Raw genomic sequence first — 25,108 nt, 5'->3', positions numbered from 1 at the left:
TTTTAGTCTTCTTCTCTTTTTGTCACCATTTTTTGTTGTAATCTCTCTCGCAATCGTTTTAGTAAGCTTCACTTTTTTCGAATGTTTTCACTGGAGAAGACTTCACTGGTGGGGAATCGCACATCAATTGGCATTTTTTTTTCTTACCAAAGATCGCATGCTTTGTGCATCCCGTGCCTCCCTGACAGCCACAGTGTTCAGGAGTGTGCAAAATGGTTGAAAAGATCTGAGGACGTTGAAGGATGCGGAAGTACTTCACTTCAAATTATAAGCACATTCAAGAGCCTCCTCAGAGTATCATTTACTTCCTGCCACCGCCTCAGCACTTCCTGAGAACACAGTTGACCTTGTTCAGCAGTTGGAGGGACCACCAGTTGCGTCACTCTCGTGATTCCTGATTGTCTCATGTGGAGGTCCTGAATACACTGAATATACCAGCACCTATGGAACATATGGTACAGAGCAAGTAAAATCAAAACAGCTACAGACTGTGAATTCTTAGGAGCCCTAGCTTTAAGCACCAAACCCTTCATTTACAACTCAAGATAGTAGTAGGCAGAATGCAGTGAGGAACGCGGGCATTTCCGGGACTGATGCGCATCAGTGTCAGTATATGTTTGTTTGAAATTCTGTAAATTCAGCCTTGCATATCTTGGAGGCTAGTATGTCTGACTCTCAGTAGGAAATGCACAGCAAGAAAAAACTGTCCTTAAATTCCTTTACTATCATTTAGACACCTCACTGGGAATTAATCTGGGAGGTAAAGAAAAGGAGCAAAACCTTTGAAGAAGCTCCCACTAGACAACGGTGCATATCCATGGGATGCTTGCAGGATTGAATCATGACAGCGGGTAGCATTACCACAGGAGCTTTGGTAGAGACAATCGAGAAATCTGTACTAGCGGGTAAACACCTAGACAGCCATATGAAGCTAATGATAACTTACTGGACTTGTTAGAACATTTTACATCGTAAATAACATGGAGTATTGTGGAAAAGGCAAAGGAATTGAATGAACTCGGAATGACTGAAATATAGGAAAATAACACCACAGTTTCTGAAAGAGATTTTGGAAGAAAATTGTGGTTAAATTCACTATAGAGTGCAAGAAGCAATGGAGACTGGGTAAGTTAAACAAGCCTCTCTTCCAATAGACTCAAGCTCGGGCATTTAGCAATAAAAGGGACTGCAAATCCCAGACAGAAGATCGATTAAGCTTGCCAGAAGCTGTCTCTCTGTCAGGAAGACCAATTAGAGTTGAGGAGGCAGTACCTGGAGCACCAGAGGAGTATTGGTATACCCTGCTCATAATCCGAACTGGAATAAAACCATATTGCGCATCAGAAACCATAGAACCAGCGGTAACTGGTGAACTTTGAAAGAGGTGGGGCGTTAATATATACCAGGAGTGAAAACGAGTGAGCAAGGCTCACAATGTAGAAGAGGGTTGTCTCCACCAAGAATAGTTTGAAAAACACAAAGCCAGATTGGGCATCTCCAGATGCGGAATGGAATATTCCAGTGCTTTCTTCGTGTGCCAGACAATTGTTGGCTCTCATCATCCCAAAGACAATTTTGAAAAATGGTGGCAAAATATTAGGGATTCAGCACAGTTTCCCTAAAAACCTGCTAATGAGCTGTGTGTAATATAGAAAGTAAAACGATATGCAATACCACAAGACACAGCATTTATCAAAATGTACTTAGCATCTTTCTTTTTTGATCTTGTCTCTTCACAATGAGAATCTCAGCATTGTTAGTAATTTATTTTTATTTTTTATTTTTAGAAAGGCTAAGGGGAAAATGTAAAGTAATACAAATATTAAAATCACAGGCCAAATGCCATAGAGCTGGATAAATTCACTGCAATGCAGCACCACAGTTACATAATGCTCACATGTTTAGAGAGTCCTCCAGTTTTCACGTTCAGGCATCAGACAGTAGAAGTAATAAATCCATAGAACATGTGACTATATGTGGAATAAAACTCTAAATTACTGAAATATGGGAACATAACACCACAGGTTCTGACAGAAAATTTGGAAGGAAACTGTGGCTAAATAGCTATACACATATTTAGATAGATAGAGAGCGAGAGCGATAGCTAGATGGAGAACTAAATGGAGTAATTGGGCACTCAAATTACCAATGAATTGTTCCAGGACCTGTTTGAACAGTGCTCCTGTGATACTCCTCTAACATCACCTATTAACCAGTAAGATCCTCACTGCTCTGCTATTACAGACCAACAGAAAATATAGGAGTCAAAACATGCTCACTCCAGCGGAACATATAAGTTATTTGTGACCAAACAAAAAGTCATTAGTTTTTTCTTGTTGGTAACGTGATCTTTGACTAATATCACACAAGCACTACTTGAGTGATTGATTTTTGTCTTACCGTATTTTGGTCTCTTTTAGGGTTTTACTGCTCATAGCCTTGTTTAATAGTAATATTTAATGGCTGAATTAGGGTAAAGTCAGTTAAAATACGAATAAACTGTGTGTTTTCTGCTTCTGGCAGCATAGTCTCCGTAATAAAATCAAAAAAAGACTAGAAACTAGGGGCCTGATTACAGAAAAGCCGACCGCCAGACCTGTGGTAAGGAGACCACCATCGAGGTGGCGGTCTCCCCACTGGCCCTATTACAACTTTCCCACTGAGCTGACGGTCAGCTCAGTGTGAAAGGTGTGTCAGATTGTTCCCAGCTCATAATTGAGCAGACCACCATGAAAAGGCTGGCGGAGAACAAGTTTGTAATCAGCAGGGTGGCGCTGAGTTCAGCAGCGCCCTGGCTGATGATAACCACGACCGCTGCCAGCCCGTCTGGATCCCTGATCCTGGCGGGGACGGTGGTAGGTTGCAGGTCTGCCCGGCAACCTTGTGATGTGGCAGTCCGACCGCGACCACGAGGCTGGCAGTGTTAAGACCGCCAGCATCATAATCAGGCCCATAGTCGTAAAAAATGCTCTGTACAAGAAAATGCATTGTCGCATGACTTGTTCCGTTGATAGAGACAGACAGACTCAGAAGTCCAGTCAGGCACTCAGATACACAAGTATGCTAGGAACAAAACTTAGCTTACCTGCATGTGTTCCCAGTGGCAACTCCTGCTTGGTTGCCTATAAGATTCAACACTGTCCCTGCCCCCCAGATGGATAACTGGAACCGTTCGGAATTCTAGAAAGGGCTGGAGGTGAACCATGCTTCTATTTCGTGGCTTCTGAATAGATATAGGAGATTATTACAGACAAGCCCCACTGTTAGTGCAGCTTGTCAGATGTGTTTTGTGAATGTGAGAGGCAGGGCTGTAAAGCCACCTACTGACACGTGTGCAATATCAGTGGCACAATGGAGCCTTCCTGGGGTTAGCATAACGTTGCAGCTCTTTCATGTAAACAAACTATAGGAAAGATAGTTTGTTCTTATATAAAAGATGTAACATGTTGAGGAGATAGTTGGAGGAGGGTAGGTGGTGTGTTAAAGAGACAGTGGCCTGTCACACTCAGTGAGTGAGAAACCACGGTGTATACCTCTTAAACAGATGATTGAACAGAACTTGAGCAGAGATTTTGCCACTGACATTCAATGAAGTTGTTCGGGCATTAAGATATGTAATGTGTCTTCCTTGGCTTTCTTTTAGAAAACGCCGAAGTTGGCTCAACTCCATGGGGCAAATAGAAAAGGCCATGTTCGATGGCATCTGTCGCTGTAGATACACATGTTGTGCATAGCCCGCCATCTGGTGTTGGGTCGGAGTGTTACAAGTTGTTTTTCTTCGAAGAAGTCTTTCGAGTCACGGGACCGAGGGAACCTCCTCTTTGTCTCCATTGCGCATGGGCGTCGACTCCATCTTCGATTGTTTTCTTTCCGCCATCGGGTTCGGACGTGTTCCTTTCGCTCCGGGTTTCGGAACGGAAAGTTAGCTCAAAATCGGAAAATTACGTAGGTATTGTTGCGTTCGGGATCGGGTTAGATATCATCGACATCGAATCCAAACAATAACATCTCCGTTGCCCTTCGGGGTAGTTTTCGATCCCCCGTCGGGGCCTGGTCGGCCCGACCGCGTGTGACATCGACGCTGATGGAACGGACCCCGTTCCGATTCTGTCCTAAATGCCACAACAAATACCCATATACAGACCAACATTCGGTCTGTAACCTGTGCCTGTCGCCCGAGCACAGGGAAGAAACTTGCGAGGCCTGTCGTGCGTTCCTGTCCCGAAAAACGCTCCGTGACCGACGAGCCAGAAGACTGCAAATGGCGTCCACGCCGACAGGACACCGAGAATTCGAGGAACAAGAAGAAATAGAAGCCTTCTCGATCCATGAATCGGACTCGGACGAATTCGACGACCATGAAACAGTGAGTAAGACGTCGAAGATAGCACATAAAAAAACTGACAAGGTCCAGGGGACGCCACTGCCATCAGGCCATGGCTCAACCCATAAAATCGGTGACCGACCATCGGCACCGAAGAAGGCCGAAATAGTGCCAAGATCGTCCGACTCGGGTCGAGACACAGGCACCCAGCCATCTCGGGACCGAGATAGTGCTGCCGGCAAAGATCGACGCCGAGGTAGCGGAGCCGAAGCTGCTCGACGCAGAGACAGCGGCACCGAGGAGGATCGACGCCGAGAGGGTTCGACTCTGAAAAAGAGAAAAGTCGCCTCGGAGCCGAAAAAGAGCGTTGACATAGTTTCGGTGCCAAAACGACCCGCAACCGAGCCAACTACCGGTTCCTATTCAGAGGAACAATCACTGTCCTCTCAAATGCGAAAGCATAGATTCGAGGAGGAATTACAATCCACTGAGGTGGACCGCACTCAAAAACGGATTTTTATACAGAGTGGGACAGGGAAAATAAGCACCCTTCCCCCTATTAGGAGGAAGAGGAGACTTGAATTCCAACAAGAACAAGCACCACAAACCAACCTGGTGAAGAAGGTAACTCCGCCACCCTCTCCTCCACCTGTAGCTCACTTTTCACCGGCACAGACTCCGTCACATTCACCGGCTCACACCACCTTAAGCCAAGGTGACCAGGACCAAGATGCTTGGGACTTATACGACGCCCCAGTGTCAGACAACAGTCCAGAGGCGTATCCTACAAAGCCCTCACCACCAGAAGACAGCACAGCATATTCACAAGTGGTGGCTAGAGCAGCGGAGTTCCATAACGTGTCTCTACACTCGGAGCCTGTCGAGGATGACTTCCTCTTCAACACCCTCTCTTCCACACATAGCACCTACCAAAGCCTGCCTATGCTCCCAGGAATGCTAAGGCAAGCAAAGGACATATTCAAAGAGCCTGTCAAGAGTAGGGCAATAACACCGAGGGTGGAAAAGAAATATAAAGCACCTCCCACAGACCCAGCTTTCATCACCTCACAACTGCCACCAGATTCGGTTGTGGTAGGGGCAGCTCGCAAGAGAGCAAACTCTCACACATCGGGCGATGCACCACCCCCGGATAAGGAGAGCCGCAAGTTCGATGCAGCCGGTAAAAGGGTCGCAGCACAGGCTGCAAACCAGTGGCGCATCGCTAACTCTCAAGCGCTCCTAGCGCGATATGACAGAGCCCACTGGGACGAGATGCAACACCTCATTGAGCATCTTCCCACAGAACTACAAAAAAGGGCGAAACAAGTGGTTGAGGAGGGCCAAAACATCTCCAATAACCAGATACGCTCCGCTATGGACGCAGCGGACACAGCAGCAAGAACAATTAACACGGCAGTAACCATACGAAGGCACGCGTGGCTACGAACATCTGGTTTTAAACCAGAGATACAGCAGGCGGTGCTCAATATGCCATTCATTGAGCAACAATTGTTCGGACCTGAAGTGGACACGGCAATTGAGAAGCTAAAAAAGGACACCGACACTGCAAAAGCCATGGGCGCGCTCTACTCCCCGCAGAGCAGAGGCACTTTCAACACCTTCCGCAAGACAACCTTTAGAGGGGGGTTTCGGGGTCAAGCCACACAAGCCAGTACCTCACATTCAACACCGTCCACCTACCAGGGACAGTACCAAAGGGGAGGCTTTCGGGGCCAATACAGAGGAGGACAATTCCCTAGAGGCAGGGGAAAATTTACAAGCCCCAAAACACCTACAACCAAACAGTGACTCGCACGTCACTCATCCCCTCCACACAACACCAGTGGGGGGAAGAATAAGTCAGTATTACCAAGCGTGGGAGAAAATAACAACAGACACTTGGGTCTTAGCAATTATCCAACATGGTTATTGCATAGAATTTCTACAAATCCCTCCAAACATACCACCAAAACCACAGAATATATCAAAACAACATTCGGACCTCCTAGAAATAGAAGTTCAAGCATTACTGCAAAAGAACGCAATAGAACTGGTACCAGATACACAAACAAATACAGGGGTTTACTCACTGTACTTTCTAATACCAAAGAAGGACAAAACACTGAGACCAATCCTAGACCTCAGAACACTAAACACATACATCAAATCAGAACACTTTCACATGGTCACGCTACAGGAAGTGTTACCATTGCTAAAGCAACAAGATTACATGACAACCTTAGATCTCAAAGACGCGGATTTCCACATACCAATACATCCGTCGCACAGAAAATACCTAAGGTTCGTATTCAAAGGAATACATTACCAATTCAAAGTATTGCCGTTCGGTTTAACAACTGCACCAAGAGTCTTCACAAAATGCCTAGCAGTAGTGGCTGCACACATCAGAAGGCAGCAAATACACGTATTCCCGTATCTAGACGACTGGCTATTCAAGACCGACTCACTGACAAGGTGCTCACACCACACAGATCAGGTCATACAAACCCTCTACAAACTCGGTTTCACCATCAACTATGCGAAATCACACATTCTGCCGTGCAAAGTACAACAATACCTAGGAGCGACAATAGACACAACAAGGGGAGTAGCCACTCCAAGTCCACAAAGGGTTCAAAATTTCCAAAAGATTATACAACGCATGTATCCAACACAAAGAATACAGGCGAATATGATATTACAACTCCTAGGCATGATGTCCTCATGCATAGCCATTGTCCCAAACGCAAGGTTGCACATGCGGCCCTTACAACAGTGCCTAGCATCACAATGGTCACAAGCACAGGGTCAGCTTCTAGATCTGGTGTTGATAGACCGCCTAACATACCTCTCGCTTCTATGGTGGAACAATATAAATTTAAACAAAGGGCGGCCTTTCCAAGACCCAGTGCCACAATACGTGATAACAACAGATGCTTCCATGACAGGGTGGGGAGCACACCTCAATCAACACAGCATACAAGGACAATGGGACGTACATCAAAGAAAGCTGCATATAAATCACCTCGAACTACTAGCAGTTTTCCAAGCATTTCAACCAATCATAACTCACAAATACATTCTTGTCAAAACGGACAACATGACGACAATGTATTATCTAAACAAACAGGGGGGGACACACTCGACACAGCTGTGCCTTCTGGCACAAAAAATATGGCAATGGGCAATTCACAACCACATTCGCCTAATAGCACAGTTTATTCCAGGGATCCAGAATCAACTTGCAGACAATCTCTCTCGAGATCACCAACAGGTCCACGAATGGGAAATTCACCCCCAAATTCTAAACACTTACTTCAAACGTTGGGGAACACCTCAAATAGACTTATTTGCAACAAAGGAGAACGCAAAATGCCAAAACTTCGCATCCAGGTACCCACACAGGCAGTCTCAAGGCAATGCCCTATGGATGAACTGGTCAGGGATATTTGCGTACGCTTTTCCCCCTCTCCCTCTCCTTCCATATCTAGTAAACAAATTGAGTCAAAACAAACTCAAACTCATACTGATAGCACCAACATGGGCAAGGCAACCATGGTACACAACACTGCTAGACCTATCAGTAGTACCCCACATCAAGTTGCCCAACAGGCCAGATCTGTTAACACAACACAAACAACAGATCAGGCATCCAAACCCAGCATCGCTGAATCTAGCAATCTGGCTCCTGAAATCCTAGAATTCGGACACTTAGACCTCACACAAGAATGTATGGAAGTCATAAAGCAAGCTAGAAGACCATCCACTAGACACTGCTATGCAAGCAAATGGAAAAGGTTTGTTTGCTACTGCCATCATAATCAAATTCAACCATTACACGCATCTCCAAAGGATGTAGTGGGTTACTTACTACACTTACAAAAATCGAACCTGGCCTTCTCTTCCATTAAGATACACCTCGCAGCAATATCTGCATACCTGCAGATTACCCATTCAACTTCACTATTTAGGATACCTGTCATTAAAGCGTTTATGGAAGGCCTCAAAAGAATTATACCACCAAGAACACCACCTGTTCCTTCATGGAACCTCAACATCGTCTTAACAAGACTCATGGGTCCACCCTTTGAACCTATGCACTCTTGCGAAATACAATTCCTAACCTGGAAAGTTGCATTTCTCATCGCCATCACATCTCTAAGAAGAGTAAGTGAAATTCAGGCATTTACAATACAAGAACCTTTTATCCAACTACACAAAAATAAAGTAGTCCTAAGGACCAATCCTAAATTTTTGCCAAAGGTTATTTCACCGTTCCACCTAAATCAAACGGTAGAGCTACCAGTGTTCTTCCCACAGCCAGATTCCATAGCTGAAAGGGCACTACATACATTAGATGTCAAAAGAGCACTAATGTACTACATCGACAGAACTAAAAACATCAGAAAAACTAAACTACTGTTTATTGCATTTCAAAAACCTCATGCAGGAAACCCAATATCGAAACAGGGTATAGCCAGATGGATAGTTAAGTGCATCCAAATCTGCTACCTTAAAGCAAAAAGACAACTGCCCATTACACCAAGGGCACACTCAACCAGAAAGAAAGGCGCTACCATGGCCTTCCTAGGGAATATTCCAATGCACGAAATATGTAAGGCAGCCACATGGTCTACGCCTCACACATTTACCAAGCACTACTGTGTAGACGTGCTATCAGCACAACAAGCCACAGTAGGTCAAGCCGTACTAAGAACCTTATTTCAGACTACTTCCACTCCTACAGGCTGAGCCACCGCTTTTGGGGAGATAACTGCTTACTAGTCTATGCACAACATGTGTATCTACAGCGACAGATGCCATCGAACTGAAAATGTCACTTACCCAGTGTACATCTGTTCGTGGCATCAGTCGCTGAAGATTCACATGTGTCCACCCACCTCCCCGGGAGCCTGTAGCCGTTTGGAAGTTAGCTTCAACTTTGTACATTTGTAAATATATTAAATCTTAAATAGGTACATACTTATTCACTCCATTGCATGGGCACTATTACTAACAAACAACTCCTACCTCACCCTCTGCGGGGAAAACAATCGAAGATGGAGTCGACGCCCATGCGCAATGGAGACAAAGAGGAGGAGTCCCTCGGTCCCGTGACTCGAAAGACTTCTTCGAAGAAAAACAACTTGTAACACTCCGACCCAACACCAGATGGCGGGCTATGCACAACATGTGAATCTTCAGCGACTGATGCCACGAACAGATGTACACTGGGTAAGTGACATTTTCATTATTGCTCAAGACCAATATTTACGACCAAAAAAGGCTCCATTTACACATGCCAGCTGTCCACAAAAGGATAGCTCTCAGGCTTTGGTGATTTTACTACTGCATAACTGCATGTCATACTGCAGACAACATGCAGTACAATATCCCACGCAGCGAGTGGGGAATAGGATGTTTAAGATTTGGTTTGCCTTGAAAGTTTGTGAAAGCCTTACTCGTCAGTTCACCCATTCACAAACTCTTCCCACCTTAGAATTTGTCCCATTATTTCAGAAAAGGTCTAAATAACTCACAGTCCATGATGGGTAGAAGAACAGAGCATGACCAAAATTTTAATGTGTTCCTCCGAGTGGAAAAATGTTTTCACCCTGGAGGAAAGTGTGATGCCCGTGGTTCAGGTTGAGCAGCGTAATATGCAAGTGGGCGCGCAGCAATGCTTCTGAAGGGAGAGCAGAACAGGGTGCGACAGAGTAAGAAAGCAGTGCAGGTGGCAGGTATATGCAGAGAACATTGTCCATGCGGCGGAGCAGCGCAGGATGCCAGAGCCAATCAGCTGTCGCTTAACAGAGTTGTGTCCTTACTTAGACATTACTATTGGTGTCTTATTATTTTGATCATCTTAATTGGAGATGGAATAGTGCTGGCACTTTCAGGTCCTATTAAAGCAGGGCTGATCATTGGGAACCTGGTTTGCCCCATCTTCTTACTCTTCCAAACATAACAAGTAGCAGGATGGGATGCAGGCGAGGGGATGGAGAGAGAGAGAGAGAGAGAGAGAGAGAGAGGACAAAGCTCAAGGCACATATGCACTGTGCAACAGTATCCATTTGCAGCATCATTTACAGTCACAACAAGAACATGTCTTGTTTTCTCTGTTTAAAGTACTGTGGGTTACACATCCGAGTCACCAGCAGGCACACAGCCTCCTTAGCTATCTCATTGTGCATCATCATAACCACAAAGAGCTTAGAATGTGATTCTTGATACCCCACCCGGTCTCTGTCTAAAATGGTTACAGCTGCTATATTAGTGGTTTAATAGTGGATGCTCAGATGCAGAATAGTGATCAGTTGATAAGTTAGCATGCAGGGGTGCTTTCCGCACTATATCTTGATGCACATTGCCTGCACTGGCTAGCAGGGTACATAGTTCACGCCACCAGGCTCCTCTTCTCCTTACAATTTGGGGCACCAAGGATTGACTCCGTGGACATATTGCATGACACAACGTCCCCTTTAAATGAGCGAGGCAGCGTTTAATAATGCTGCCTTGACACAGTCTGCAATGCCAGGCCGATATCAAATACCTTCACCCTTCTATCATGCCATCCAAGTCCCCATTGCTGCTGGTTATAAAAATGGGCACAAGGACTTGCCAAAGGAAACACAAATAAACGGACAGAACAGCCTAACCTACATGAGGACAGGACAGAGCGAGGAACTAGGGGCAACGTCTGGAGCACCAATGAAATGGCTGTATGCCAGCCCTGTGGCTCTAAATGTCATGAACGACAGGTACATTGAACCAATGGCAGAGGAATGTAGGCTGATCACCCATTGACTAGGAGTCAGGATGACCTTTTACTCTTCTCTGCATTGATCACATTGGCTCTGCAAGACGTATAAAGCCATCTCTAGTTTAGATACTTGTTTAGATATAATGTGAAATATTTCCCAAGAAAAGAATGTATGGGAACAAAAAAAAATACTACAATTTTAGCATTGCAGTAGTTTTACATGGCTAAATAAATACTTTTTCAATCTTTTATTTGAGACCCAGACTGTAACATGTTCCCACTTCAAAATGACCTTTGGAACCCCGACTTTAAGGATGACTGTTGCCACGGGACTATGCCTTCTTACCTTGCCTTTTTTATGAATTTTGTTTTTGTCCCTCTGTGTAATTACAAGCCACTAATTAATTTTATGTGAACATCCACAAAAAGCCTGTGATGACGAATTTGATGTGTGACTCTTGGTGTTTTGCAGACACTGCAAGCAATGAAAATGTAAGCAACGAAAAGGCCTTTGCACAGCAGACAAAGTTGGAGGTATTGAAAGAAAATGAGCATCTTCGTGGAGATACTGGTATTCGAGATGACTCGCGGCTTTGACGAAGTGCTAGTGACTCATAAGAAAGATGGGTACAAGTGGAATCTTTATGGATTTGTTTCAAAATCCCATAGTGACGTGTATCAGGATACATCCTTTAAATGAAACATTTTGGATGGTGAAACTAATCTTTGGGACGATTTACTACAATGCAACATTATTTGTAGAAAAGAGACATATTCATACAGAGGAACATAGTTTGCTTGCGTTTTAAAGTCATACAAAAATACTCTGTGTGTAATCTACTTCGAAGGGGGGATGTGTGTGTGTGTGTTATGTGTGTGTATGTTGAACATTGATTGCATCTCCGAAGAAAGCTTATCGGTTTCGTCCCTATGAGGATGAGTTAGCAATGTAATACAAGATAACTAATCACACTACGATAAATAATCAGTACTGCCTGGCTAGGTAACGAAAAATCCTGCTAATAAACTATCATACTGATACATTTTTTTGTTAAATTAAGAAAGGAAGAAAAAGCTGCTATTGCAAAGCACATCGTTTTTTATTCAGTATTCATCAGTTAGGTAGACGCCAGGTACTGGCATCCATAATGAGTTCTACTGACCATGTGGGGGTGACAACAGTAAGACCTTTGCAGCAGAAAAAAATAATTCCAAATTGTGAGCAGTTAAGTGGTTTGGGTACAGAGGATGCTTGGGTTGGAGCAATCTGCTTGGCCATAGCTGAGCACTGAAAGTAGAGACACTATTAAGCTCCACAGGCCAGGTTGGCTATTAAGTCAGTTCATAGTTAAGGTCTGTGTTAAAAGCAATGCAAGATACTTGCATCACAGCTGGACCAGTGTGGACAGAGCAAAAACCTGGATAAAAGTAGGATGTATAGCTTGTAAGTGCACAGATTTATTTTTATAATCTACAATGTTTGTAATGAACCCATGATTGTTAATGATTAAATAATAATTATTGTTCAAATATACCATGGCTGTATTAAGCAGATCTTTTGGTTGTGTGATAGATACACTGTGATGTAACGTTTGCAAAACTGCACTTCTGACTATGTGTTGATTAAACAATATATATGTAATATTATATTCCTGAGCCAGTGCACGTGTTCCTTGACTATTGCAGAATCTTCCAGTTTGTGGAAAGCCCGGTTGTAAGAATGAAAAGTCCTCTAAACCTTGTATAGATGTACCTTTTCTACCATTTTATCAGGAATTACACTTGAAATTGTTGTCGTAGTACAACAACTGTAATACACAACTACAATGTCCCTAATTCAGAGCAAGACTAGAAATAAAGAAAGGGCTATTCAAGTAAGGCACTGCACTGGTAAGTGATTTGCTGGCATGATGGCTTGTCTGCCTCATAATGTTGTTTTGTCATTTATGCTCTATGGCAACGGTTTGGGGGATATTGTTCCCGAAGAATTCCACAAATATCAGATTGGTGCACCTCACAGAAACCGTTGAGTGGGAGACCCTTAATTGGTAATACCACCACGTGGGCTCCAGGGGGGTAGCACCTCCTGCCCTGCCTGTGCCAATTAAATCCAGAGGCTTGGGACCGAAGTGCAGCATTACATGTTTAGTATTTTGTATGTTTGGGATAATCATAAAAAGTATGAGTAGAAAGTTTGCAATAACTAATAATGATCATTGGCGCACATGCTTAAATAAATGCTTTGGAAACACTACTGGGTCACGGTTTGTTACCCGTAGCTATTCACAAACATTTACCTTTGTAGCACTGTCAGTTATAAGATGGAGAATGGGTGCTGACCACAGAAGACAGATCCCTCCTTCTGTCTTTCTTCATCTGACTGTTTGTGTTTAGAAGACTCTAGGGAGGGAATGCATATGGCTTCCCTCCATAACAACGCCTGGAAAGTTTGCCTGGGCTTCTGCATGTGGGCAGTGATCACTGCATTGCATTTGGGGGCAAGGACCTTCCCAGACTCCTATTTGTTATGATAAAGTATTTTTATTGTTATTCCAGACTAGAAAATACACAGTAAAAACAAGACAGAAAGTGTGAAATAATTAGTCACAATATTTTGGTAACATGTCGGTGGTAGGATATCAGTTGCAGTCCCTGGAGTCCAGAATAGTCCCACCCGATACCCCATATCCAGCGGTGCTTATGTGGTCAGGCATGCGCTACATACACCGGTTCCTTCATTTTGGAACAGCAGTTCATAGCGCACTGCCAAGCCAGCAAGTCTGAAGCAGTAGTCAAAGTCCAGTTCGGGCTATGTCTCTCTTACCAGGTAGGGTCCCCAGCCCCACCAGGTATCTCTCAGAGTGCCTCCCACCCAGGTCCTCCAGCAAACCCAGGAGTACGATTCAGAGAGAACAATGAACTGGCCTACCTAACACCTTTCACAAAACTCTCAAGAGTTCGGTCCCATACCTCTGTATCATGGGGCATGTCCATGTTACAAGTCTGTATTGTCCACCCTGCATCTGTAACAAGTGGGTGCTGGGAGCTTACCCACGTCAGATAAGTAGTGTGCAGGTCATTCATTTGGGTCATCCGAAGCCGAAAGGAAATGGCCAGTTCTCTTAGAGCCATGAGCACCTCCCTCCACTCCCCATCCTCCAGGGCGCCAACCCAGCACAGAGGTTAGCAAGCAGCTCCGGGGAATTTGTGACCAGTGAGACCCCGCCCTACCCCATTGGATCGTTAGGGCATCAGACCTTAATAAGTAAACTTACAAGGGGACGTGAATAGGTCGATTAATCTTTTGACTCGCATTTAAGATGTTCCCACCATAGATTCAGTACATGCATATCAATAATTAATCAACATCAATAATCAATGATAATCAATAACATTTGTAATCAATTGGAGTCAGTAATTATCACACACCATGACCTTTCAGTCACGAACAACCACATCTTTTTAGTAAAAGTTAGAAGGAAATAAGTTACTTACCTGTTACTATAGTTCTCCAGTATTGGAATCTTTCATATATTCACATGCTTGAATCAGACTATCAAGCAGTATTTACAGCACATTGCATTGACAATAAATCGTTGGAAATACTGACAGATGGCTATCTTAACTGAAAAGGCATAATAGTATTCTAACCTGTAAAGATGCTGTTACTTATTAGCATAAATTTTCATGTTCGACAACAACTATATCCACATACAAAGCACAACGATTAAAATATGCAATGTGCAGTACTAGAAAAGAAGGATGGAGGGAGGTAAAGTTAGCTCACTGTTACTGGAACAGATGCCGCAGGACCGCCTGCCCTACCGCTACATCTCCTTGAGGTATGGCAGCCAGACAGTAGTGTCTTGTAAACTTCTCCAGGTGGCCGCTCTGCAAATGTCTTGTAGGTGCACACCTGCGAACAGTGCCATCGATGTTGAGACAGATCTCGTGGAATGTGCCCTTACTGAGGAATGTAAAGGCTTACCAGCTGCTTGGTGACAAAACTTTATAGCAGCTACTATCCATCTTGCTGTTCCTTATTTTGAAAGGGCCTGGCTCCTTCGCAGGGCGCTATAAGCAACAAGTAACTGTTTTGTCTTGCAAAAATGCTTGGTTTTCTCCAAATAAAACTTAATATTCCTTTTGATGTATAACGAATGAAGAGGCCTTTAAGCTGGAGATGACGGATTTGGAAAGAAAGACTTCAAAATCAAAGATTCCTTAATATGAAAGTCTGATGGAACTTTTGGAACAAATTTTGGGTTTGTGAGAAATATCACTCTATCATGCTTAAATTGAAGAAAAGGCTATTGAATGGTTAGAGCCTGGATTTCGCTGATGCGTCTAGTAGAAGTAAGGGCCACCAGAAGCGCTACTTTCCACGATAAGTACTTCAATTCCGCTTTGTGAATGGGTTCAAATGGACGTCTCATAAGCTGAGATAGAACAATGTTGAGTTGCCAGGAGGGTGGAGGAGGTTTTACTGGCAGAAAAACTCTAAAGAGTGCTTTTAGAAACTCTTTTATCAACCTGGAGGACCATAAAGACGGCGATGTCAGGGACGTCTGAAACGAGATATGGCCGCCAAGTGAACTTTGATGGATGCATGAGCTAACCTCGTTGATGCCAGATGGAGGAGATAGGGCAATAACTCCTTTGGCGGCGACAATAGTGGATTAATCTGTTCTTTCTGACACCATAAACAAAACCTTTTCCATTTCACAGAGTATGATTTGTTTGTGCTATTCGCTCTGGCCTTTGAAAGTATTTTCCTACATTCTGGGTTAATGTTTAAATGTGCAAACTCATTGTGTAAAGGAGCCAAGCTGATAACTTTAGTGATTTGGGGTCCGGATGCAAGACTTGACCCTTGTTCCTTGTTAGGAGCTGTGGTAAGACTTTCAGTGGAATGCAGTCTTTCTCTGAGAACAGGAGCAGTTCCGAAAACCAATGTTGGCGAGGCCAATAGTGAGCACTCCTGAAATCAGGGGAATGGGTGGAAAAGCTTAGGCAAATATTCTGTAACATTCCATCGAAAAGGCATTCCGGGTTGTGATCCCAACTTGAATAAAAGAGGTATTTGGTATTCTGCGGACTTGAGAAGAGATCTAGGTTGGGCTTTCCCCACCTCTTGAAGACCTGGTCGAGCACCTCCTGGTTCAGCTTCCATTCGTGACAGGAGGATGTTAGTCTGCTGAGGGTGTCTGCTGTCTCGTTCTGCCTTCCTGCAAGGCGTTCTGTTCGTAAACTGATCCCATTTTGAATAGCCCAATTCCAAATATTTTGAGATTCTCGAGATAGGAGAAGAGACTTTGTTCCTCCCTGCTTGTTCTGTCGTATTGTCCGTTCTTATGAGACCCGCAGATTGTTTTATTCTGGGGAGGAAAGCCTGGTTGGCTAGAAAAACTGCTCTCAAATCTAGGAAATTGATGTGATATTTCCGAAAAGAGCTGCTCCACCTTCTGCTGACCTGTAGATCTTGAAGGTACTCCCCCCCCCCCCCCCCCCCCCCCATCCCTCCAGAGAGGCATCCGTGGTAATGACCAAGGGGGTCGATGGGGCAGAAAAAAAAGACCTACTGCGATGTTCAATTCTTCTGACCACCAGTGGAGCACTTCAGTCATGCGAGGAGTCACTGTGTTCCAGTCGTTGAATGAGCCCACTTTTTTAATCCACTGGAGATCCAATTCCTCTTGTAGGGGGTGCATTCTCAGGTGACAACATTAAATTAGTTGAATGCAAGATGAAATCATCCTCAGTAGCAATTTTGTAACTGCGTACTGAAAGACTTTCTTCTTTGAACTCCGTTTGTTAGAGATATGAGCTTGTCTTGTCTTTCCAATGTAGGGAAGGCCTTGTCCCTGATCATGTTTATTGTTGCCCCTAAAAAGGTCATTACTCTTCTTGGTAAGATCTTTGATTTGTTCCAATTCAGAGTGAGACCAGGTATGTCAAATAATTCCTTGCATGCCTTCGTTGAGTCGTGAGCCTCTCAATACGACCGCGCTTTTATTAGCCAATCGTCTTATAATGGAAAAATCTGATCCTCCTCAGCCAAGCTGGTACCAGAGCCAGACACTTTGTAAACATTCTGGGGACAGATTTTAGGCCAAATGGAAGAACTCTGAACTGGAAATGGCTTCCAGCTACTGTGAAACGAAGCAGGTTTCTGTGGGCAGGTGAAATCGGGATATAAAAGTATGCATCCTGTAGATCCAGGGTTGCCATAAAGTCTCCGTTATTCATGTGGAGGAGAATGTCCTGCAATGTGACCATGCAAAAGGTTTGAAGTTTGAGGTATTTGTTTAAGCCCCGGAGGTCGAGAATGGGATGCCATCCCTCTAGGTTTTTGTGTACTAGAATAAACTGGAGTAAAAACCTCTGCCATTTTCTGAAGAAGGGACTCTATATAGCGCCCATCTTTAGCATGGTCACGACCTCCAGCCGGAGTTGTTTTAGGATGCTTTTGAAGGAAGGTATGTGGAGGGTGTGAAGGTGGGATTTGGATGAACTATCTTTAATACCCACTGGTCCAATGTTATTTCTTGCCATTTTTTTTTTTTTTTAAAGTGGGAGATTCTTCCCCCTATTCTGTGAATTGGTGGTGGGGATGTAGCTGGAGCCTCAAAGCTGTCATTGGCGTTGAACTGCGTCTTTGCCCTGACGCGCTCTACCCCTAGGAAGAGGTCTGGAATGGGACGCTTGGGGTGGCTGTCTCTGTGAATATTGCGGTCTGAACTGCTGAGTCGCATAGGAGGGATAACAAAAGTTTTGAAAACGCCTGGAGGCTTGAAAAGGCAACCTTTTGAATTGTAGGGTACCCAATGATCTGCCAGTGTCCGTATCAGTTTTTATCGCTTGCAAGGTTTCAACCACGTGTTTGCCGAAAAGAGCCTCCCCATCAAACGGAAGGTCCAATACTTTATTTTGTACTTCCGGTCGAAAGGAAGTTGCCTTAAGCCAGCCTTGCCATCGGAGCACTGCCCCACCTGCTAGCTGTCGAAAAGTAGTGGTAGCAATATCCATTGCGCAATCAATAACCTCAGCCGAGGTGCGCTCCCCCCTCCAATAGGATTTTCTTCACTTTCGCCTTTGAATCCTCCGGAAGGTGGTCCAAATACAGAGTAATATCAGCCCATAGTTGCCTGTTGTATATGCCCAAAATTGTCAAAGAGTTCGCTGCTCTCACTATAAGTCCTGACATAGAGGAAAACACTTCCCAATGTTGTGAAGCCTTCTACCTTCCTAGTCTGGGGGTGCTGAAATTGGCGTTGATGGATTCTTTGAACGCCTCTGCGCTGGCTGGGTTATGACCGGGTCTGGCTTCGAGTGAACAATGAGACAAGTTGGAATGCCTTCTGGAGCCTAACACTTTTTGTCTAACCTTGGTAAGACCGCCGTCACAGTAGCTTGGTTTTTCATTACTTTTAGACCTTCCTCCCGATGTAACCTACTATGAGTATGGAGCGTATACTCTTTTGAAAGGGCTCTTGAAGTCGTATAGAAAGCAGTCCATTTGCTTAGATGGCATGGGCAGTGCAAATATCTTCGCTGCTCTTTCAAGCAGATTTTTGAAACCCCCAATGTCTCCTGGGGGTGAGTCCACTGGAGTAGGCAATGGAGATAATGGGGTTGGTAATATATAGTTGTCCCAATAAGATTGCATGTCCTGGAGCTCCTCTTCCTCTCTCTACTCGTCAGAGGAGTCTGTAACTTGCATAAAGGTTCTTTGCGAGTTACTCCTCGACGATCTAGGTGACAACATAGGTTGTGGTACTGGGGTGGAAGGTACAGACGGTGGGGGTTCCGTTGGGATTTTCTCTGACCCTAGTGCAGACAGAAACCTTTTTTTGTAGTCTGACAACATAAACTGCAGATCAGAGATAAGGGAACTTGGGATACAGACCGTATCCTCTTGCACACCTTGTTGGTCTCTCTGAGGAGAATAATATTGCTGGTAATATTCCTCTTCATCATCCTGATATTTAACGTGGAGCTGGGAAGGACTATAAGCTGCCCCAAATGGCCCATCATCATCCGAATCCTCCTCCAGTAGATGAGCCAGAAGTAAAGGTGTGACCTTACTTGGAGATGTGGCATGCGGAGCTATATCCCCTTTTCCAGTCAATGCCTGCATTTTTCTCCTTGTCGTCGACTAAGTCATTTCCATCTGCGAGGGTCTGCCTCTGGTCTCCGTCGACAATGCCGTCGTCATCGGAATCTTCGTCGTCGCCAGTATCGGTGTCGCTGTCAACGGAATCATCGATGGTCTGGATTTAGTTACCATAGCCGTCGTCATCGAGCAGGAAGCAATAGTCGATAGGCTGGTAACCGTAGACATTATCGTCACTGATACTGCCACTGTATATGTTCTCGTCGACGACGGTGTCGACGCGATGACTTCGTCAAAGGTAGGGTGTCGTCGACAGTCTGCCATCCGGCCCTGAAGAAAGTTTTCTGAAAGCAGTAATAATTTTAGGTGGAGGTGTGAAAGGCTCTGAAGAAGGTTTAGACACCTCCTTTGAAGTTGAAGGCCGGTGTTTAGACTTTGATGAAGATTTCCTTGCATGAGGTGATGTCGATAGACTGCGGCCTTCACCAGACCCCTGTAAGGTCTTTTTAAAAGCTTTTGAGGGTTGCACTGAAACCTCTTCAGAGTGAGGCGATCTTTGTCTCTTTTGGGACTTCTTAGAAGACCAGGAAGCTTCCTCACTGTCAGAATCCGAGACAGGATTCTTCCTTTTTTTTAAGCTTCCCTCTCTATCCTTTAAAGTTTTTGAGGAAAAGATACAGCATACCTTGCATTCAGCAACAGAATGTTAAGGATAAAGCCAATATATACAGTCTCTATGTGGATCCTCCTAGTGTAGCCTTTTCTTTCCACATGTACTGCAGGCTCTCTCTGTCAGACATTATGCTGATAATGTCAGGCTCCAGATATTCTGAGTGTGAACAAGAAACACCCAATAATAGAGAATAAACTCACATGTAGTGGCAAAATCTACTTCAACAGGAAAAAAATTAGCAGAGCTCAGTGGAGACTCCCTAGCGCGACGTGCGGTAGAAAATCTGAGGTACTGGAGCTTCTTTTAGGAGGGTCCTAGAGGGTGGAGTTAACTGATTGGTTAATGCTGCAGTTTGGTCCTTTTTTACATAAGGACTTGGATAGATCAGTTAAGAGTAGAGCTGTAAGTTATTGCTGTTAAGTCTTTTCTAAGCTACCTGGAACTCCCATCTCAACGACGGTGAATGATTCAAGTTTGTGAATCTATGGAAGTTCCAATACTGGAGTAATATTTATTTCCCTAAATTAACAATGCTAAAGTCACGTTAGACAATCTCAAAATCAGATGATAAACATACAGAAACATCACTGGCTGCCCAAAGTGGCAAAAGAAACGTAGTGTAATCTAAGCTTGAACAATTACACATTCTAAGGTTATGGTGCAAATTAATAACAAGATCAGTTGCGTAAACGATACCACATACATTTAGATTCAGCAGAGGAAAGACATTGACTATTACTCCCTATAGCAGACTTTCATTAATGAGGATCCTTAGCCTTAGCATGTTGGGCTTCATGCAAAACAAAATAGTCAACACAAATTTAGAAAACATATAACTATGACGCTATCAAAATAGTGTGGTTGGTACCTAGAAAGAAAAAGCAAATAGGCATAACAAAACACATGCATTCTAGTATACCGCTCCTCAGTTGGATCAGCAAGCTAAGATAGTCTTCGTCATCAGGACTTCAGTTTGGTCAGCAAGGCATCAGGATTCAGCATCAAAGTTCAGAAAACGCAAAGTCTTTAAGCAATTCGAAAGAATAGAGGTAAACCCTTGAGAAGAATGGGGAGAATGTTGCATCTCCTCTTGGTGCAGTCCGGCTAAGTTAGATTTCCTAAAACTACATCCAAAGTCCCTATTGGTCAGGGGATCGCATGTTCACACTTCGTCCAATAAAACTAAAACTTCAAATCTATAATTTCTACTAGTACTCAGTTCCCATGTTGCTGATTGACTTCTCTTGTAATGTTCTCATCGTCAGGCTCGTCAGGTAACAATATTTTTGCAGCTTATGCTCCAGTCAGTGTCTCTATTGCTCTCTTCCTGAGAAAGTCAGTCTTACACACATTACACTTATATTGTTAATATAGCAAGAACAGCGTCTTCCAGCAAGCGGTTCTCATGAGTAAGACTTTTAGCTATGAGCACAGTTGGACAGTACAGTGGAAAATTACAATTTTAATTCTCTAAGCAGACATTTTATTAACACCTAGGAAATACAGCTTGACATGAAGCCATGCAACAAGGCCAAGACCTCCGCTAAGTTAAGGCCTACGATTGTTAAAGCTACGACATAATGGATAACTTTTAATATGCTGTACTGCTACATTAATCAAACATAAGCTCCATATTTCATATTAAGCCATTAATAAGTATACTCAGTGAACACTGGCGGGCACTCATATGAAACACATTCCCAAATGCGTGCATTATTTTTGTCTATATTATTACATTTTCTACGCAAATCCATTACTTATTTTTATTAAAACACCCACTCTAACCATCCTCCGATGACTAAATGTGTCATCACATCAAACTATGACTCACAAATGTTTACATCAGCTAAAATTCTGTCATTTTAATCCCTTCAAATCTTTGTTCCCTTTTCCAATTTTCCTTGAACAATTTTTCCCTTTTCTTTTCTTACCTCCTCTGATTATTCTTTGAACTTTTCAATTGTATTCTTTTACACAATTTACATATTCCCCATATTCCAATGAGGCAAACCATGATAATTAACATTCCCTGTAAAATGTTCAATAAGATCCCTTTCCCAATGTTGCTGAGCCAATTTCCCACGGAAGCAAAACCTTTTCCAACATTCTCCCAAACCCCTGGTTCTTTCAATTCTTTCAAATCAGCACTTTCATTAGTCAGATTAGTAAGTAAGATCCTAATTTCTTTACTATTAGCAGGACTGAATGAAAAACAGTGCCTGGAATTAAGCATTCTACAAACTCCACCATCCTTTGCTAAAAGAATGTCTAAAGCAAGGCGATTTTGAATTGTCATAGCTCTTTTAGCAGGCTCCTGAAAAAGTTGTTAGCATGTTATCCACAATATTAGACACATTTTGAATCTGTCGAATTCAGAACAACTCCCACTGAAGGAATTATTCCTCCAAATATATCTCCCACTAGACCAGAAGGAGACTCTCTCCTCTGTCTAAAACGATGTAATTCAGTCATTTTCTGAAACTTCTTTGTCATCCATTTGAAACATCTTTATTCCCAAATAACATGTACCATACCATCTTCTTGGAAGACAGTAATAAGCATTAGGACCACAGATTAATATATCCCAGGAATCGTTGGATCCCGTTCATTCAACATAAATGTCCATTTACCCTGAAACAAAAACACGTCTACATTCACTCGTTCCCACAAATAATGTGTTAGTGTGTGATTTAGGCCTATATATACAAAGTTTCCCTATATGTTGCGCATCTAGAGATCATTTCCCTTGTGTTTTAATTGCACTATAAGCATAATCATTCTTGTGAGTCCTTTTCTCTAAGCCTTTTTCTAACTTTCCCTTCAGTGCCTTTCTCCTGCCATCTGTGTGATCTAAGAAGCTCTTTTCTAAAGGTGTAAGCAAGCATGTTAGATTGTTTCTGTAAGTGTAAGCTGTACCAAAGCATAATTTAGGTTCAAATAAAACCTCTAACTAATACTATGTCATTATCCTTAGCTACTGTACTCAAATATCTAATTATAGGGACAAAAGAAAACACCACATCCTGGTTAGAGTAAAAGTACTGGATATACTCTTGGTTATAGAATCTTGTTAGTAACAGACTACAACTTATCCCATAAGTGAGAGGCAAACTGTGATAAGTAACTCCTTCTTCGACCGATGAAGAAATCTGCATACACACATAACAATTCCTCGCATCCATTGTCTCAACATACTCAGCAAGCGATAGAAGACATTAGAAGAAAGTTCCCCTTGGGCGTTAGTACCCTCATGCAAATACTTGTCATCTAACCTAAAATTCTCTATTGCTGTTAGTGCAGTAGTTGTTTCGAAAGAAGAAGAATGGTTGGCTTTGCTCTTTTCAACAACAGTCATTTTCACAAGCAATACCACAAAAAATATCCCACATACAATCGCTAAACCAATACACATATATTTACAGCACCTAGTTTTCCTACTCTTTGGCTATTGTTATTCATGATCTGTAAAGAATCAGAAAGCAGAAGAGAAATTTAGAAAAAGGGCAGCAAAAATCAAAACAAAAATCGTCTTTCAGCTGTTATTTTTAGCTCTTAGTCTTCCTTCCAGGATCTCTTGTCAAAACCAGTAAGCAACTTGTCAAAATCAGGTTTTCAAAAAGTCAAATCAGGTTATCAAAGTATTTTCCGGTTACTTTCAACAGTCTCTTTCTCAAAAAGTTTCTCAGATTTTTCAACAGCACAGTTCATCAGTTTCCTTCAAGTGCCAAAATATTGACCTGGAGTGTCTCTAGCAAAACAAAAAGACAAAAATTATTTCTGCTGTCGCGTAGGCTCTAATCATTCTATTGAGACTACTGGATTTCGAGCGGCAGAATCGCCTGCGTTGTGGGAGACTTAGTCCGACCCACTACAGGTGAGATCTGTCGCCCTAATCCAGGTGTTGCTCCAGCTAACTTGCAGTGCCTCATCTCCAAGGGCAGGGATGACTGGGCAGCCGAGCGCATGACATAACTGGTTTCGCAGGGAAGCCGTGGTCACTCAGGTCTTATCTGTTTCTCTCAGTTACATTAGTCTCATATACACAGTGACAAACAGATGCAGTATAGGTTTCAGCAATGTTTTTAATGAAGTGACTGCATCTTTGATAGCAAAGCGTGGGCTGAAGTAGCCAGGACGATACAGCATGACAAGATTAATATTGTGATAAGGAGTGAAGCATAGAAATAACGCTACCATATTGTCACTACAGTCAATAGACTAATTCCTACCTAGCCTATAATAGAGCACAACGTGTTAAGCTCTAATTCTGCCCTTTAGGTTCCCCTGGGAAGACATCATCCCCCTATACCTGAGCAATGGCCTAAAGTCTGCAAAAGCAGCTATAGCGAAGCAATCCGCATACAGTTGTGGTTCTCTGGCTGGAATCTTCCTCTAATGTATAAGGGACAGGGAAGTGTTATTATAATAAAACAGCTGATGTTCTGAGAAAATGTCCCTACGTAAGGATGTGTGTTTTCTATGAATGTCAGAGACAAAACTTTATACCACGTTCACCGGCAAACTATCTTACTGCAGCCTTGGAAGAAGCACAGAGTGAGCAAGAATGTCTTCACCAGCATCGGACACTCTCGTTTCCAATGTCCCACGGCCACGCAAGTGTGACAAGGCAACAATTTCTTCATCCTCTGCACATCATTCTGAACTACTACAGAACCCAAGTATGGTCCCCGATTCACATTACCTCCGTGTCCTCTACCTCTCATCTGGGGCTGAAATGCCATGTTTCCCTGCTGCTGCTGTGGAAACTTCCCATGCATTCTTGTCTGAGCAGCCTTAATCTACATCACCATCGCCTTCTCTTTCAGCTTTTTCAGTTTCAACTCAATTTCATCACTGCACTATTTTGCATACTGCAACACCTCATCAGTTGGCTTTGCTTGCCAGAAAATCAAATGACTCTTAAACATCTGGCTAATTTTAAGTTTCAGTCCTTCCACAAATCTGAACACAAAATGAATCATGTCCTTCGCCTCAATTGTCTCTGTACCACTGTTCTGTCAATTCTCTGCCAATCAATGTTCTTGGGCGAAATTCTCACTTTCCAAAATTCGGTCACCTTATAGTAATATTTCATTACCTTGGGAAACAGTGCACCTGTAACTTTATCTCTATCTGGTTTTGTTGTCGGCCAATCTATACTCCTCGTACATTCTATCCACAGATCAGCCGGGACCACTATCTCTAATAAGGTGTTCAAGTTCTCCCCCAGGA

At 43.3% G+C, this 25,108-nt stretch overlaps 1 protein-coding gene across 1 annotated transcript in view; it reads left to right on the top strand.

The window, feature by feature from the left end:
- GNPTG (N-acetylglucosamine-1-phosphate transferase subunit gamma) overlaps positions 1-12,743 on the top strand; it is a 55,400-nt gene extending 42,657 nt beyond the window's left edge. The window contains exon 11 of the mRNA XM_069209877.1: positions 11,560-12,743. Within this exon, the coding sequence (XP_069065978.1) occupies positions 11,560-11,684 (125 nt within the window). The 3' untranslated portion in view covers positions 11,685-12,743. The remainder of the gene's footprint in view (positions 1-11,559) is intronic.
- The last annotated feature ends 12,365 nt before the right edge of the window (positions 12,744-25,108 follow it).

This window comes from Pleurodeles waltl, chromosome 10 (genome assembly GCF_031143425.1).
Source record: "Pleurodeles waltl isolate 20211129_DDA chromosome 10, aPleWal1.hap1.20221129, whole genome shotgun sequence".
Taxonomy (NCBI): domain Eukaryota; kingdom Metazoa; phylum Chordata; class Amphibia; order Caudata; family Salamandridae; genus Pleurodeles; species Pleurodeles waltl.
This window is presented reverse-complemented; position numbering and strand designations above follow the sequence as displayed.